The 15,799-nt window shown below is 34.2% G+C and overlaps 1 protein-coding gene across 7 annotated transcripts in view; it reads right to left on the reverse strand.

The window, feature by feature from the left end:
- Window positions 1-15,799, reverse strand: part of PCDH15 (protocadherin related 15) — a 914,927-nt gene that overhangs the window by 382,069 nt on the left and 517,059 nt on the right. For all 7 annotated transcript variants that reach the window (XM_031652624.1, XM_031652623.1, XM_031652622.1 and 4 more), the window contains one exon: window positions 9,431-9,637. In XM_031652624.1, coding sequence (XP_031508484.1) covers window positions 9,431-9,637 — 207 coding nt within the window. The remainder of the gene's footprint in view (window positions 1-9,430; window positions 9,638-15,799) is intronic.

Raw genomic sequence — 15,799 nt, forward strand, 5'->3', positions numbered from 1 at the left:
TTTATTTATAGAAGTCAATTAGAAAATGCAGATGTCAATTTTGAATGATATTTTAAGGATTCTTATTTTACACTTTAGAGTGAATTGTGATTAAATTCAATTATTACTTCAGAGTTGATAAAAAGTTTTAGTTAACATGCAGTTTCAGTCAAAGAAACTCTAAGTATGAATATCTGCCATTTGTTTTGTGTTTATCCTGGATTTACCTAATCACTGGGCTTTTAAGTACATATACACTTCTCTAAATGTACCACTAATGGTGCCATCTGGCATGCCTTAATTTATTTGGACCTTTAAACTCTAAATGCAAGCTGTGGAAGTTTTGCTATCCACCTTGTTTACCAAATATTTACTTTGTTCCTTTTGATCAAATCTTTCCATCATTCTCTACTTCCTTTATATCTTAATTCTCTCTCAATTTATTTTCTTCCTTTCAACTGTAACCTCTGTTAATAAATTTGTTAGGTATATTAACTCATATCTTCACCACATCTTTTTAAGCATTTTTGTGTCAAGTATTTTGATAATGCAATATTTCAATAAGTATTGAGTTGTGAACTAGCGCGTCCAAATGTGACTGTAGTATAATATGTTTGTGTCACAAACAGCACTTACATTTTACCACTTTTTTTTTTTTAATTTATTTATTATTATTATACTTTAAGTTGTAGGGTACATGTGCATAACGTGCAGGTTTGTTACATATGTATACTTGTGCCATGTTGGTGTGCTGCACCCATCAACTCATCATTTACATCAGGTATAACTCCCAATGCAATCCCTCCCCCCTCCCCCCTCCCCATGATAGGCCCCGGTGTGTGATGTTCCCCTTCCTGAGTCCAAGTGATCTCATTGTTCAGTTCCCACCTATGAGTGAGAACATGCGGTGTTTGGTTTTCTGTTCTTGTGATAGTTTGCTAAGAATGATGGTTTCCAGCTGCATCCATGTCCCAGGCAAACAGGGTCTGGAGTGGACCTCAAGCAATCTCCAAGACATTTTACCACTTTCAAGAAAACCTCAAAGTTTTGTTTGCCAAATGCTTTTCACTTGGAGATAATGCACACATCAATACTCTATAAACAGACGTCCTCATATTGGATAACCAGAAACATTAAAGACCTTTTGTTAATTTAACTGTCTCAGTTTCTTGAGTGGTTTTATAATAACTAGCTAGAGAAAGATAATATTTTCCAGAACTACAGTGTATTTGTTTTTTATGAAGAAGATAATGTATCACAGAAAGCTAGCACTATACATGGCATATTATAGTTCATTCTAATATGTTTTGTATAGTTAATCTCTGATCAAAATATAACATTTACATTTATGTATATTTAAAATAATAATCTTAAACATAAGGATTGGTAAATATCCTCGTATTAAGTACAAAAATTTAGGAAGCCAGATTTGGAAATGTTCTACAATTTGTCACTTAATGTTTAATAATTTAGATTCATTTTTAAAGACAGTGCAAGTTTCAAATGTTGTGTATATATTTATGTTCCAAATATTACAGCATATCATTTTGAGTTTTATGAAAATTTTATGTAATATCAACATAAAATTTTTTTTTTTTTTTTTTTTTGAGATGGAGTCTCGCTCTGTCGCCCAGGCTGGAGTGCAGTGGCCGGATCTCAGCTCACTGCAAACTCCGCCTCCCGGGTTCATGCCATTCTCCTGCCTCAGCCTCCCGAGTAGCTGGGACTACAGGCGCCTGCCACCTGGCCCGGCTAGTGTTTTGTATTTTTTAGTAGAGATGGGGTTTCACCGTGTTAGCCAGGATGGTCTCGATCTCCTGACCTTGTGATCCGCCCGTCTCGGCCTCCCAAAGTGCTGGGATTACAGTCAACATAAAATGTTAATAGATACATATCAGTACCAACTAACCTATTGTTTTGATTGACATTATTTACAGTTAAAGGCTTTGCTACTCTTCACAAGAAAGGCATATCAAATTCTTGGTAAGAAACAATGTGCAAATATCCATCTCTAAGTCTCTTTATAAACTTAAATTCCTTCTTGTCAAGCTGCATTCTGATAACAGTTTGAATTTCACAAATATATTTTAATTTTGCAATTCCTAAAGAGTAAGTCGAGTCAACACTTGTATATTTGCAACTCTTTTAATCATGTTAGAGTTAATAGCTTATAAGTTTCATAGACTGGGATGTATATGGACAAATAATACTCTGGCTTAATATTCCAATAGAGGTAGTAGAATTTAGGTAGCTGTCGTGTCTATAAGTTTATTTTAAATGGATTTCAGTGTTAAATCAATAGGCACACAGAGAGTTGATTAAAAAAATATTAGTTTCCCCTGATATTAGGTAATATTTATTTTACCCTAAAATATCCATGCAGTATATACCAAAAGTATGATATATTAATTCACTTATCTGCATCTTATTTTTTGAGAGGATAAAATAAGCTCTGACATGCACACATAAAAGCAGAAAAAAATAAAAAAGTAAATGCATATGCAAACACACGGGTAAACAAACATATGAATGCAAAATAAACAAACATTCTATCATATAAAACTATGTTCAAATATGAGAGTCTACTGTTTAAACACCAACTTGGGGTTTCTAATGGGAATAAATATATCACAAACACACAAGACTATATGCATGCACATATATAGGCACATACAACACAGCCATGTATAGACATGTGCACATATATATGCATGCATATATATAAGCATACATATAGATGACAAAGTATAAGAGAAAAATGACCAAAAAAAAGTATCTCCTCAGCCAGTTTTAATTACTTGATAGTAGTTGCCTGAGTATTTAGTTCAAAAAAATTCAATTTCAAACTTACAATGTTTTACAAAGAATGCCATGATAAATCATCAATATTTGTTGTGGACTGAGAAAACATTAGTAATTAAGCAGTCTTTGTCTCAGTTGACAATTAAATTTGGATTTTACAAAATTTCATAGTATTATAACCAATAGATTATATAAATATTTTTACCTTTTTTAACTTTAAAATATTTTTAAATTTTAAACCAATAAAGTATATTTACATTTATATAAAGTATTTGAAAATATCCTTATAAATGATAATGAAGTAAAAGCTACATGTTTTAGTGAAGAGGAAAAAGAACAAGGAAATAAACCACAGCAATTAACAAAAGAACAATCACAAGCTTAACACCTAGTACCTACAGGAACTCCACTGGGTGGAACCTATTGGCAAATTAAACATGAAATAAATATTGTAAATGTAAATGATCACAACCGTACACATGAAGAAAAAGCAAACCACTTCCAGCACACTAGACTGACAACTGTTTTCAGAATATACAATTATTCTATTAGTATTGTGACCCACATATAATGGAATAGCAATATTTATGAAGCGTATAAATACTGCTTTATGAGTATATTGAATTAAATATCCAAGATACCTCTTTATATTAAAGTAACTTTATGCAGGGGAACAAATTTATATGAAATTAAAAATTAATAAGTATCTTTTTACAAGCCGAATGGGTAATCTTTATTGATTATTATTTCTTGTCATTTTTTTACGATCAGAATTCAATAATCAATTTTTAGCACCTCTGACACTGAAAACCTGGTGGACTCAGATATGTCTCTTAAAACCTTTGCCTTACCTATTCTACTTATATTGTGGGTTATTTTGAAATTATGATGTGGTACAAGTACCCTAAAATGCATACTGTATAAACCGATATGATTCATATATGTATACATGCGTGTGTGTGCATATATATATATGTATGTATGTGAATACATCTGTATAGCTATAAAAAAGGCACACTGGTGCAAATATTTTTCTTTCCTTCCTTTTCAGTATTACGGTGGCCCTCGGGATTCTTTCTTACTTAAAATCTACACTGTGAATACTATCACAACTCACATTCCTGCTACTGTTTCTTAAAACATGACTTCACTTTCCACTAAATTAAAGGGAAAAACGCAACCTAAATTTTAAGCAAATGGATCCAAACTTATCCCCTTCTTGGCATTTACCATCTGGAATAGCTATATTTGAAGCAACTCTTGAGAGCCCACCCCTGCAATGACAACTTCCACTTTTATATTTGAGGCTTAATCTCTAATACTACGCTGATATTGTATGAGGTGGTACGCTCTCTCTCTCTCTCAAAGAGTTTATCCCTATAATGATCATTGTCACTAATTCTGACACTCAAAAGCAACAGGATTTTGTTTATTTTGTTGAGTTAGGTTCCCAATTTGTCATCTAGTCCACAGTGCAGTAGTGCAATCGTGGCTCACTGCAGCTTCAAACTAGTGGGCTCAAGTGATCCTTCTGCCTCAGCCTCCCAATTAGTGAGACTACAAGCATGAACCATCATGCCTGGCTAAGTTTTTTGTTTATTTTTGTAAAGACTGCATCTCCGTATGCAGCCTCGGCTGGTCTGGAACTCCTGGCCTCAAGCAATCCCCCAGCCTCACCCTCCCAAAGTGCTGGGATTACAAGAGTGAGCCACCACACCCAGCTGAGAGCGGCATGATTTTACCTTGTAGTAAAATTCATGCCCATAAACTAAACAGGCTTTAAAGTTTTCTCTTGATAATACAGATATTTTGAAAATCCCAGAAATGAACTAATTTACTTTATAAAAATAAAGGGTGCTCAGTCTGTAAAAAACAGATGAATCAGGACATAAATCCACCTTCTAATATATGAATGACTATTTCACAGATTTATTTTGTGTGCGAGCAAATGGAAGTTTTAAGGAATAATGGATGAATCACAAGAAAACTGGTTTCAACTCAGTATGAGGAACAGTTTTCTAAGAATTAGAATTGTTCAGACATGGGATGGGCCACCATGTGAAATATTTAATGCAACATCATTAGGATTTTTGAAGCATATATTAGATATCCTCATTAATTCAATAATGACTGGATTTATGAGTTTATTGAAGAGTTTCTAAACCCTATTAAGTGCTGGAAACTGTGTTAGTTTTTCAGGATACAAAAGTTGCTAAGATATAGGACCTATTCTGAACAGATGTAAACTCATGAGGGAGAAAGATATTATTTTCAAGTTGGAAGTATAGAATTAGAGAAATGCACTGAGGGGGGCATGCAACTAAAATTGGATAATGAATACTGTGGAAAGATTCTTGAATGAAGGAATGCCTGAGGTGAGCTCTAAACACTGAGTATGTTATCCAAGCCAGTCTGTGCAACAGATGAAAGATTTCAAAGCCTAGAACATGTAATGAGCAAACATAATTAGATAAGATGTAGCTTGGCACATGCAAGAAACTACAAGCAGTGGCCAAATATTATAGGTGAATTAGGAAGTTTCCAAGATTCAGGCTGCAAACAGGCTCAGGTATCAAGATACAGAAAACTGCCTGAGCTTAAATTTCTTCTCTAGAGGAATAAGTGTCATAAAACTATATCAGATAGAAATGTGGGCCAGATGCCATGGTTCATGCCCGTAAATCCCAGCAAGGTGGGTGGATCACTTGAGATCAGGAGTTCCAAACCAACCTGGCCAACATGGTGAAACCCTGTCTCTAGTAAGAATGCAAACAAACAAACAAACAAAATTAGCTGGGCATGGTGGTACAAGCCTGTAATCCCAGCTACTCTGGAGGCTGAAGTGGGAGAATCACTGAACCAGGGAGGTAGAGGTTGCAGTGAGCCTGGATCGTGATGCTGCACTCCAGCCTGGGTGACAGAGAGAGACTCTGTCAAAAGAAAGAAAAGAAAGGAAAAGAAAACAAAGAAGAAGGAAGGAAGGAGGGAGGGAAGGAAGGAAGGAAAGAAGGGAGGGAGGGAGGAAAGAAAAAGAAAGAAAAAGAAAGAAAGAAAGGAAGGAAAGGAGAAAGGAAGGAAGGAAGGAAGGAGAAAGAGATAAAAAGAAAGAGACAAAGAAAGAAAGAAAGAAAAGAAAAGAAAAGAAAAAAGAAAAGAAAAACGAAGAAAAGAAAGAGAGAAAGAAAGAAGAGAGGGAGGGAGGAAGGAAGGATATAGTTACATGTTAGATTTGAGTTTTTGAATAAATCACTCTAATGGCCCTGCAGAAGATAGATTTGAGTATGAAATCAAGAGAACAAGAACATCAGGAAGTAATTCTAATAACATACCAATAAGGTGATGCTTATAAGGATAGAGAGAGGAAAAGAGATTAAATAAATAATTTGGGGACAAAATAGGAAGATCTAGAATATTTCTTAGTTGTGGTGAATAAAGAAAACATAAAAATCAAGCAAGACTTCTAGGTTTCTAGGTTGCATACCATAATAAAACATGTAGCAATTTCTGGGAAATGGGTTTTAGGAGAAGATTTCATATAGTATTGGAAGTTTAAACTATTTCTAATATTCTATGAGCTTGTTTATATTTTATATACAGAAACTACATATGATATTTTTAAAACTTTTATTACTAGGGGACTAGGCATAATTGTTCACTCTCTGAACACCTGATGACAGTCACTCACCATAGATTATTTTAGAAAGAGGGTGAGTCTAAGTAATAAACAAATGATCAGCTATACCGATTAATTTCTTGACACTTTTACAAAAGTTATGAAGCATATCACTCTCCATGTACATGGCATCATCTCAGGGAAATTTTCTCTCCATGCCCTTTCCTGCCAGTCCCCACAAAAGACATATGCCAAGGCAGCAATGATTGCTACCATATAGATGACTGGACAAGAGTGGGTACCGGATGAGTATGAAACTCACAATGTTATACAGCTATTAAATGACGGAACCAGGAGTCAAGCCAAGATCTGTCTAAATCCAAAGCCCAAGCCCCCAAGAAGACATACCTTAAAAACACCTCAGAGCATGTCACAGACTAACTGGCATGGTAAATCTCCAAGAGTTGAATTATAAGTAGTGTTCCTCAAAGGTTTTAGAACCCTGAGCTCTCTCCACTTTATTTCGTCAATGCCCTGTGAGTACTACTGTGTTTTACAAAGTTACTTGGAACACAATTTTAACATTTGTAATTTAGAAGTGAACAGACAATCCAGACAAGTACGGGGACACACAGGCAAACATATGGCTTAGTGTGTAACCATTAGATAATATGAACACACTGAGGAAGTATAAATACATAAATTTTGCTATCGTGTAAACTTAAAACTACATAACTTTAAGATTTACATTTTTCTAACCACCTACCTATTAAGATAAATTAATATTTTTCTAACCACATATCTATTCAGGTATGACCTAAGCTGTCGTACACTTTCAAGTTGATTAGTCACTACATCAAATATGAGTATGTATTCAACTGAAAAGCAAAATCTGCACTAAAAGTTGTGGGACATTATTAGACCTACAAAATATATTTGCTCAGCCTGGATTAATGTTTTTAAGGTGACTTTACTTGTTTTCTAGTGGGGATTTAGTAAAGACTTTTTTCCTGTGACTCATGAAACCCACTATACATCAGAGAATCCCTAAATTCTCTTGATTGGCATATGAAACTGTATATGGATTAATGTGTTCACTTTTCTAGGAAAAGAACCTAGAGCATTCTTCAGCTATCATTATAGTCAAACTATGATCAAAGTATATAAAATATAGAGTGCTTAAAATTGAGAACATTGTTTTCCATAAACCTTGGTTTAAGGTCCATCTCTACTATTTACTAACTCTCTGATCATGGTAAGGCATTTAAACTAGCTTTAATGTCCCTTTCTGAAATATGGATAATTGCATCTATTATGTTTGTTGTGAGATTTAAGGGAATTAATGCAAGAAAAACGTATTTACTGTATTGTTTGACATGTACTGAGAACTCAATGACAGTTAGATATTGTTAAAACTTGTGGTTTAAGAAGACATTAAATGTGAGAGACCAGGAAAGATTAAAAAAAAAAAAAAAAAAAAAAAAGCTGGAATAGAAGAAGAAAACAAAGCAAAGGTGGAGTGCCCACAAGAATTGTCATATCCTCTGCGTAGTGTTACAAAATTTGTTTGGAAAGAGAAAAAAAAATCTGAAAGTACCTTCCCAATTTCCTAAAGTGATTATAAAGCTATGTGTAATGAGATATTAGTGAACATTCTAGAGCACTGCTGCCTTATGAGTGGCACGTGAGTATTTATATTTAATTTCATTAATATTAAGCAAAATTTAAAAGTTATGTTTTCAGTCCAGTTAAATTTTAAGTACTCAATAGCTATATAAGGCTGGAGGCTACTATATTGGACAGTACAGTTACACAGTAGTTCCATCATCACAAAAAGTTCTATCTAAGAGCAAGCACTGTTAACAGAGAAATGGCTGAGTCAAGACTTATGTAACAGCAAGTAAGAAATCCAACTATCTTTTACAAATAGTTATGTTTATAATCCAAACACAGTTGGATTTCTTACTTGCTGTTATATATATAGATATATGTATGTGTGTGTGTGCGTGTACGTATACCTGTGTATATATTTATATCTCTATCTATCTATCTCTGTGTATGTATACCTGTGTATATATCTATATATCTCTCTCTATATATACACAAAACATATGTATATATATTTTTGCAGTGAGGATATTGTGGTAGTTCACAAACTCAAAGGAAAATCTTCGGGAATTAGAATACCTCTGGGGAACTTACAACTTAAAAGACAGGGACTCAATGGGAGTCTCTTTTCTGTGTGTATCTCAGGCTTCATTCTCTCCCGCTGATAACTGGCTTTCTCATGATGTCAGCAAATGTGGCTACAAAGGCTTCAGATTCATTTCCACTTCTCTAATACATGACGCCAAAGTCTTTCAGCCCTTCTGTTCTCCATTGTAAATTCCCGGGAGGATTCTGGCTAGCCTGGTATAGATTTTCTGTCCCTTTATAACATTGACTCTGGCTAAGGAGGTAAAGTGTTCTGATTTGCTCAGCCTGGACCATTTCCCACTCATGTAAATAGTGTGAGTGCCAGAAAAACAAAGGACAATGATTTGTGAAGTGTTAGCATCCACACAGTCACTGGCAGAATTATGATTGGGTCAGCTGCCTCAAATGTATTTTATTTCATAACGATGCCCTCAGACTTGAAGAAAAGACTCTCAGAATCATAATCTAGGGGTGCTTTCATGATTTTTTACTCATGTAGTAACACCACTATTTTTGCTTTATCAGCAATTATATGAAACAGTTCTCAACATATGTTAATAAAAATATTGCCCTCGTCGTTTAATAAACATCAAGTAAAATATTCATTTTCTTACATATACTGAATATCTGCAAGCTGAAAAGGACTAGTTATTGAATTCAAAGATACTTTTTAAAAATATCCTTGTTTTGGAATTAAATTATGATACTAGAACTCACTTATAGTGACTTAATTCTCTCTTCTCTAGTTTAAGTAGCCGTATCTTTGTCATATTTCCCATTAATGGAAATATAACATGAGATTTGTTACACAAACAAGAGCAAAATATGTATTGAACTTACATCTTCTATGTCCTTGTCCAGAGCTACTATTCTTAAAGGTGAGGTCAAATTGAGACTGTCCGCAATGGTTGCTCCCACTGGGGCAGATTCCAGGATATAGCCTTGGTAACTGGGCATTGTAAAATATGGGCTTTGATTGTTTTCATCCAGTATTTCAATGTGTAGACTGGCAAAGGCAGGAAGAGGATGACCATTGTCTTGTTCAGCCTAAAATTAAAAAGAAAAGAGATTTCAAAAGTATATGTTATGCTATCTTTTTGGAGTTTCACTTTTCATGCAATATATAGGGTTCTCTTTTTAACTAATATCATTACATGAGGAAAAAATACTTTAAAGGGCCATTAGAAAATATAAATGAGGAAATGAAAATCCAGAGAGGCTTAATTGCTTCAGCCTTGTGTTTTAAAACCCAGTGTATATTTTTAAAAATCACTGTAATAAATTATTTAATTTTTTTTTTTTTTTTTTGAGACGGAGTCTTGCTGTGTCACCCAGGCTGGAATGCAGTGGCGCGTTCTAGGCTCACTGCAAGCTCCGCCTCCCAGGTTCACCCCATTCTCCTGCCTCAGCCTCCCGAGTAGCTGGGACTACAGGTGCCCACCACTACGTCTAGTTAATATTTTGTATTTTTAGTAGAGACGGGGTTTCACCGTGTTAGCCAGGATGGTCTCCATCTCCTGACCTCGTGGTCCGCCCCCCTCGGCCTCACAAAGTACTGGGATGACAGGCGTGAGTCACTGCCCCCGGTCAAATTATTGTAATTTTTATTGAATACAGTAGGAGAGGTAATTGTGTTTAAATACATTTAGTTAGAAAATTACAAATGGAGATACTTGAGTGTACTGTTGATAAAATATTTAAATAAAAGGCAGAAAAAAAAAAGTAACACAAAGAAAGAACTATACGTATAGACTTTGTCTCCTCTGTGTCTTCTCATTTTACGCTAATGTTTAAATTTCTGCTATGGTCTGAATGCTGCTGTACCCCCCAAATTCATCAGTTTAAATTTTAACCCCAAAGGTGATGATATTAAGAGGTGTGGCATTTGGAAGGTGGTAAGGTGGTGAGGGCAGAGCCTTCATTAATGGGGTTAATCCCCTTATACAGAAGGGTCTAGAGAGCTCCTTTTTCCTGCCTCACACCACATGAGAACACAGTAAGGAGGTAGCACCCTCTATGAGGAAGTGGGCCCTCACCAGAAACCAAATTTACAAGTGTCTTACTCTTGGAATTTCCAGCCTCCAGGACTGTGAAAAATAAATATTCCTTGTTTATAAGCCATCCAGCTTATGATGTTTTGTTATTGCAGCCTAAAGAAACATACACAATTCCCAAATAATTCATAATTCTATATAAAATTAATAGATTGAAGTTATATTTATTGCCCACTGAATGTCCCCAAAAGCGTCCTAAAAGAACAGAAATAATAAATTTCATTGTAATATTATAGAAACTGTGGAATTTCAGTATTATTTAACTAGAAATGTTTTTTCAAGTAAAATTAACATTCTTATGTATAAATTTTCTTTTTTCTCCCATTAAGTTTAAGAAATTGATAAAAATTTCTATTTCTGATACTGTTTTTTTTTTTGAGACGGAGTCTGACTCTGTCGCCCAGGCTGGAGTGCAGTGGCCAGATCTCAGCTCACTGCAAGCTCCGCCTCCCGGGTTTACGTCATTCTCCTGCCTCAGCCTCCCGAGTAGCTGGGATTACAGGCGCCCACCACCTCGCCTGGCTAGTTTTTTTGTATTTTTTTTTAGTAGAGACGGGGTTTCACCAGGTTAGCCAGTATGGTCTCAATCTCCTGACCTCGTGATCCGCCCCTCTCAGCCTCCCAAAGTGCTGGGATTACAGGCTTGAGCCACCGTGCCCGGCCATATTTCTGATACATTTTCTTAGAAAATCTCTGCATGGTATGCTGTGAATAGGAAAATGCTATCCATAGACTTTCTGTTTTTAAAAATATATATATTGTATTATATGTGTATTGGAAGGTTTAATTTAAAGGAAGATTTCATCACAATTGACTTCTAGAAAATCTCCTCCAACTTTTATGAGAAAACATGGATATAATTTAATAGCATATACATTTATTAAAATGAATTCAAACTCTTTAATTTTTGTTGCTATGTTTTCCCCATTATAAGAACAGTTGCATTTTGAAATCAATTAAAATGAAAATAAAATATTTGATATTAAACTCTAGTGTGCTTTTCTAGACAGATAGCGACAGTACTTTATAAGTAGCTCAGCTAGAGATCTCTGTTAAAACGTGAGGAAAGAAATTCGGTCTCCAGAAGACAATTTTTCACTTCCTTCTAATAATAATTTAACATTTTCATCTGTTAAAAAGGTAGGTAACAAACTACAGTGATATTGTCAGGGATTGCTGACTTTTCACCAAGAAATATCACAATATATTTTCCTTCATATTATTTATATTGAAGATTTGTTGAAATATTATTTATGCCAATTACTAATGTGAAATTATGGTAATTAATAAACCCATAGGGAGGTAATGTCACATAATGCATTGATTAAAAAACCTTATATTTGATTTTTAATATATTGATATCTCTAATTAAATAATATGCTACATTTTCTTAGTAATATTACATAGTTTTTCTTATGCATTTAACTTTTCATTTGGCAGCAGAATGTACAATTTGTCCATGGCACAAAATGCTTTGAGATCCTGCTCTGCATTAAGAAGAACAGTACTGGAATAACGTTTGGCCCTGTCTGGAATTTTGTATCCATTGCACATAAGCAGGCATGCTGCTAACACCATCAGTATGGATGAGGTCTTTCTGCATCCAGCAGTTGTGATTAATTTGTGCTGAGCCATGGATGTTCTTTTAGGAGTTCCCTCTGTGGCATGCATCAGACTTTCTGGAGACAGCTGACTAGGGCAAGAGGTACAGTCTATGCCTGGAAAACATTGTTTTTTCACTGTTTAAAACTAATTGGTCCATATGGGCATCTAACCCAATGACCCTGAAATGATTTAAGCAGGAATCCTCTGCTTCACTCTTACAGGCTCAGAGCAGTTCATACATGCAAGGCACTGTGAACAGATTTTTTTCTCTCTTCTTTTATCTCTCTATCTTTCTTTTAGATCTAATTATTCTAATAACCAACATGTCATATCCAGGACAAAATAATGCTTTGAAAAGTCATAAATTCTATAATTTTTCCTCTTTCCCCAATGAACACACAGGAACACACACAATATATGGGTGGTGAGGAGGATGAAAAAAGCAAAATTGTATAATAATGAAATAAGCTTACATTTTACATTCAGATCATATGTCATTAGTTTTTACTGCCAACTGTGAAGCCAGTAAAAATATGTATTATTTGCATGATGAAAACAAAGTGATCCAATGAAAAGAGAAATAAAATTCAAATTAGATCTATGAAAATAATCTAATTCTTAACTTCCTCATATCTACAGAAATAACATATAAAGGTTCTGCCTATTTTTACTCTCATATTAGTTTAGTGTTAATAATGATTAATATTTTTGGATTGCTACTGTATATTTTATTTGAGGTGTTTCAATTTGCTAACCAGATATCTGTCTCCAAAGCCCACTTTCTTTATGTCATTTATCTGTCCAGATGTGAAAATGTATATTTTTGAACTGATGAAAAAAAGAAAGGTTAGTTTTATATTCAAGGCCACATAGGTTGTAAGTAACATACAGAGCATGGGCCTAGCTAGACTCAAGTCTCCCGATTTTTAAGAGTCTACACAGGAAGATTCCTCAAATGTTTCTCAAATTTATAGAATGCAAATGAATATTGAAAAGCAAGATAGATCGGACAAATTAGTAGTAGGAAAAAATATTGTTATAAATACTTCTGTTAAGTAAGAGTTAAAATGTTGAATTTTAATAATAATAATAATAATAATAATAATAATAGTATACTTTGCTCTTTAGTGGGTCCATGCATCAAAACTCTGATCCAATTATCTTTTCTTCCATGTAATATAAATAAGGGTTCTCAAAAATCTGAATTATTCTGTTCCCCTGAAATCCGTGGTGGATGAAATGAGAAATATTTTAAAAATAGCTCAATTGAAACAAGGTGGTATTTAAAAAATCAATTACTTTCATAAGGTAACCTTATTTATGTCTACAGAGTCTATGGTCATGAGTTAAACATTATATTTAAATGCTAGGGTTTTGTTTGAAAAGAGTCTGGGCATGGGTCTCATTTTCAGTAATGAGACCGAAGTAAAACTAAAGCCAAAACATAGTGAAGTATAAAAAGCACACTATTTTGTTACTTTGGAAGGCAAACACTGAAAAAGACAAACCATTTTCAATATTAAAAAAAGGAAATACTGATAATTTCTGAGCACCTTGTAATGGAGGACTGAGACTACAGAATAACTTTGTTCTTGCTAACCGGTGGCAAACAATTTAACAATTTCATAGTCTCTAATATGAAACCTTTCAAGCAGATTCAACAATTTAAAAAAGATAGTGGTAAAGCTTATCAAATTATATATCATCTAAATAAATTATAGGATAGAAGAAAGAAATCATGTTTTCCAGGAATTATTTATTGTTCATCTACAGAGCCCACTTTTTTTTTTTTGTATTTTAAATTCTGGGATACACGTGCAGAACGTGCAGGTTTGTTACATAGGCATACATGATCCATGGTGGTTTGCTGCACCCAACAACCCATCATCTACATTAGGCATTTCTCCTAATGCTATCCCTTCCCTAGGCCCCCACCCTTGACAGGTCCCGGTATGTGAAGTTCCCTTCCCTGTGTCCATGTTTTCTTATTGCTCAACTCCCACTTCTTAGATCTCAAGTTCTCACCTTCGTCTGTTCTCACCCTCCCGTTTTCTTAAATCCACTTCAATCATACTTTTGCCTCAGCCACTCAAAGCCAGCTGCTTTTGTCAAAATCACCAGTGTCTTTTACATTGCTAAAAGCAATATTTATTTTCAGTCCTTATCTTACTTGACCTATCTTCAGCATTTAAACATTATTCACTATCCTTTCATGGCAACAGCTTCTCGGTTCTCTTCCTATCTTACTATCCATGTTTTCTCATTCTCTTTTGCTGGTTTCCCTTTTTCTGCCCTACTTCTTAATTTTGGAGTGGCCCAGAAGTGAGGTGTTATTCATCTTTTTTTTATACTCACTCCCTTGCTCATCTAGTCTAATCTCATAGTATTAAAAATGTCAGTACTATTATGACTCCTATTTTTAATCTCCAACCCGGGCTTGTCCTCTGAATTCCACAATCCATATCCAACTGTGTACTTCATAACACTGCTTAAATATCTAACAGACATTTCAGAAATAAATGCCTGCAACAATGAAATTCTGATTACCCTCCACGAACCTCCTACACTCATAGTCTTTCCCGCTTTAATGGCAGCTACATACTCACAGGTACAGAAAACAAGAAACTTGAAGTCACCTCTTGCTTCAGGTGATAGATGTGGAAAAAGTGAAAACCAGTTTTTTGAAAATTGAATTTGAAGTTCCATCTTCTCATTTCACAATACAGTATTAGTAGATTATATATGCCAAGAAATATTCTGTTAGTAAACTTGAGATGAAAAAACGGTCTTATATCAATGTAGCAAATTATGGTTTTACCCTACTTAAACATTAAAGATAAATATTGCAATTTTCAAAGTTAAGGTAGTACTACATTTTAATTTAGCTAATGTTATAAATTTATGAAATATTTTTCTGTATTTATAGCATGCAAAAATAGAAATATAATCATATTGCATGTATAGTAAATTCCATCATCCAATGCTATTGAAAACCTAAACTTTTCTTGTAATTAGTCTGAACCTCATTTTTCATTAGATTTTTAAATTCCATGAGCATAAATACTGTAAAAGTATCTGTTTCATTCACTGCTAAAATTTCAGACAATCCCTGGTATATGAAAGAAGCTCAAATATATATTTATTTTTACTTTTCTGTATTTTTAATTTTAATAGGCTTTACATTAAATATTTTTTTAAATTAAGTGAATGTGACATCATTCTAATTCCCATTCGATAGATATTTATGGATTTTTTTTCAGTGTGTGTGTGTGAACATACACAAAGTAGAAATTAATTAATGTGAATGTACAACATGAACACCTTAGATCATAGAATATCTCTATTCCCACATTTTAAAGGTTTGCGATATCTGCAAGTTTACCTACGGGTAGTTGATACTGATGCACATTCTTACCAGTCTTATGAATGGACCTCACCCAGCCCCCTCAATTATCAATTATTATTCTATCTCTATAGGAATGGTGCTGTGAACAGAATAACGTATAATCTTACAGAAAGTTTATGCATTTACATATAATATTTATGCAAA

This window comes from Papio anubis, chromosome 11 (genome assembly GCF_008728515.1).
Source record: "Papio anubis isolate 15944 chromosome 11, Panubis1.0, whole genome shotgun sequence".
NCBI lineage: Eukaryota > Metazoa > Chordata > Mammalia > Primates > Cercopithecidae > Papio > Papio anubis.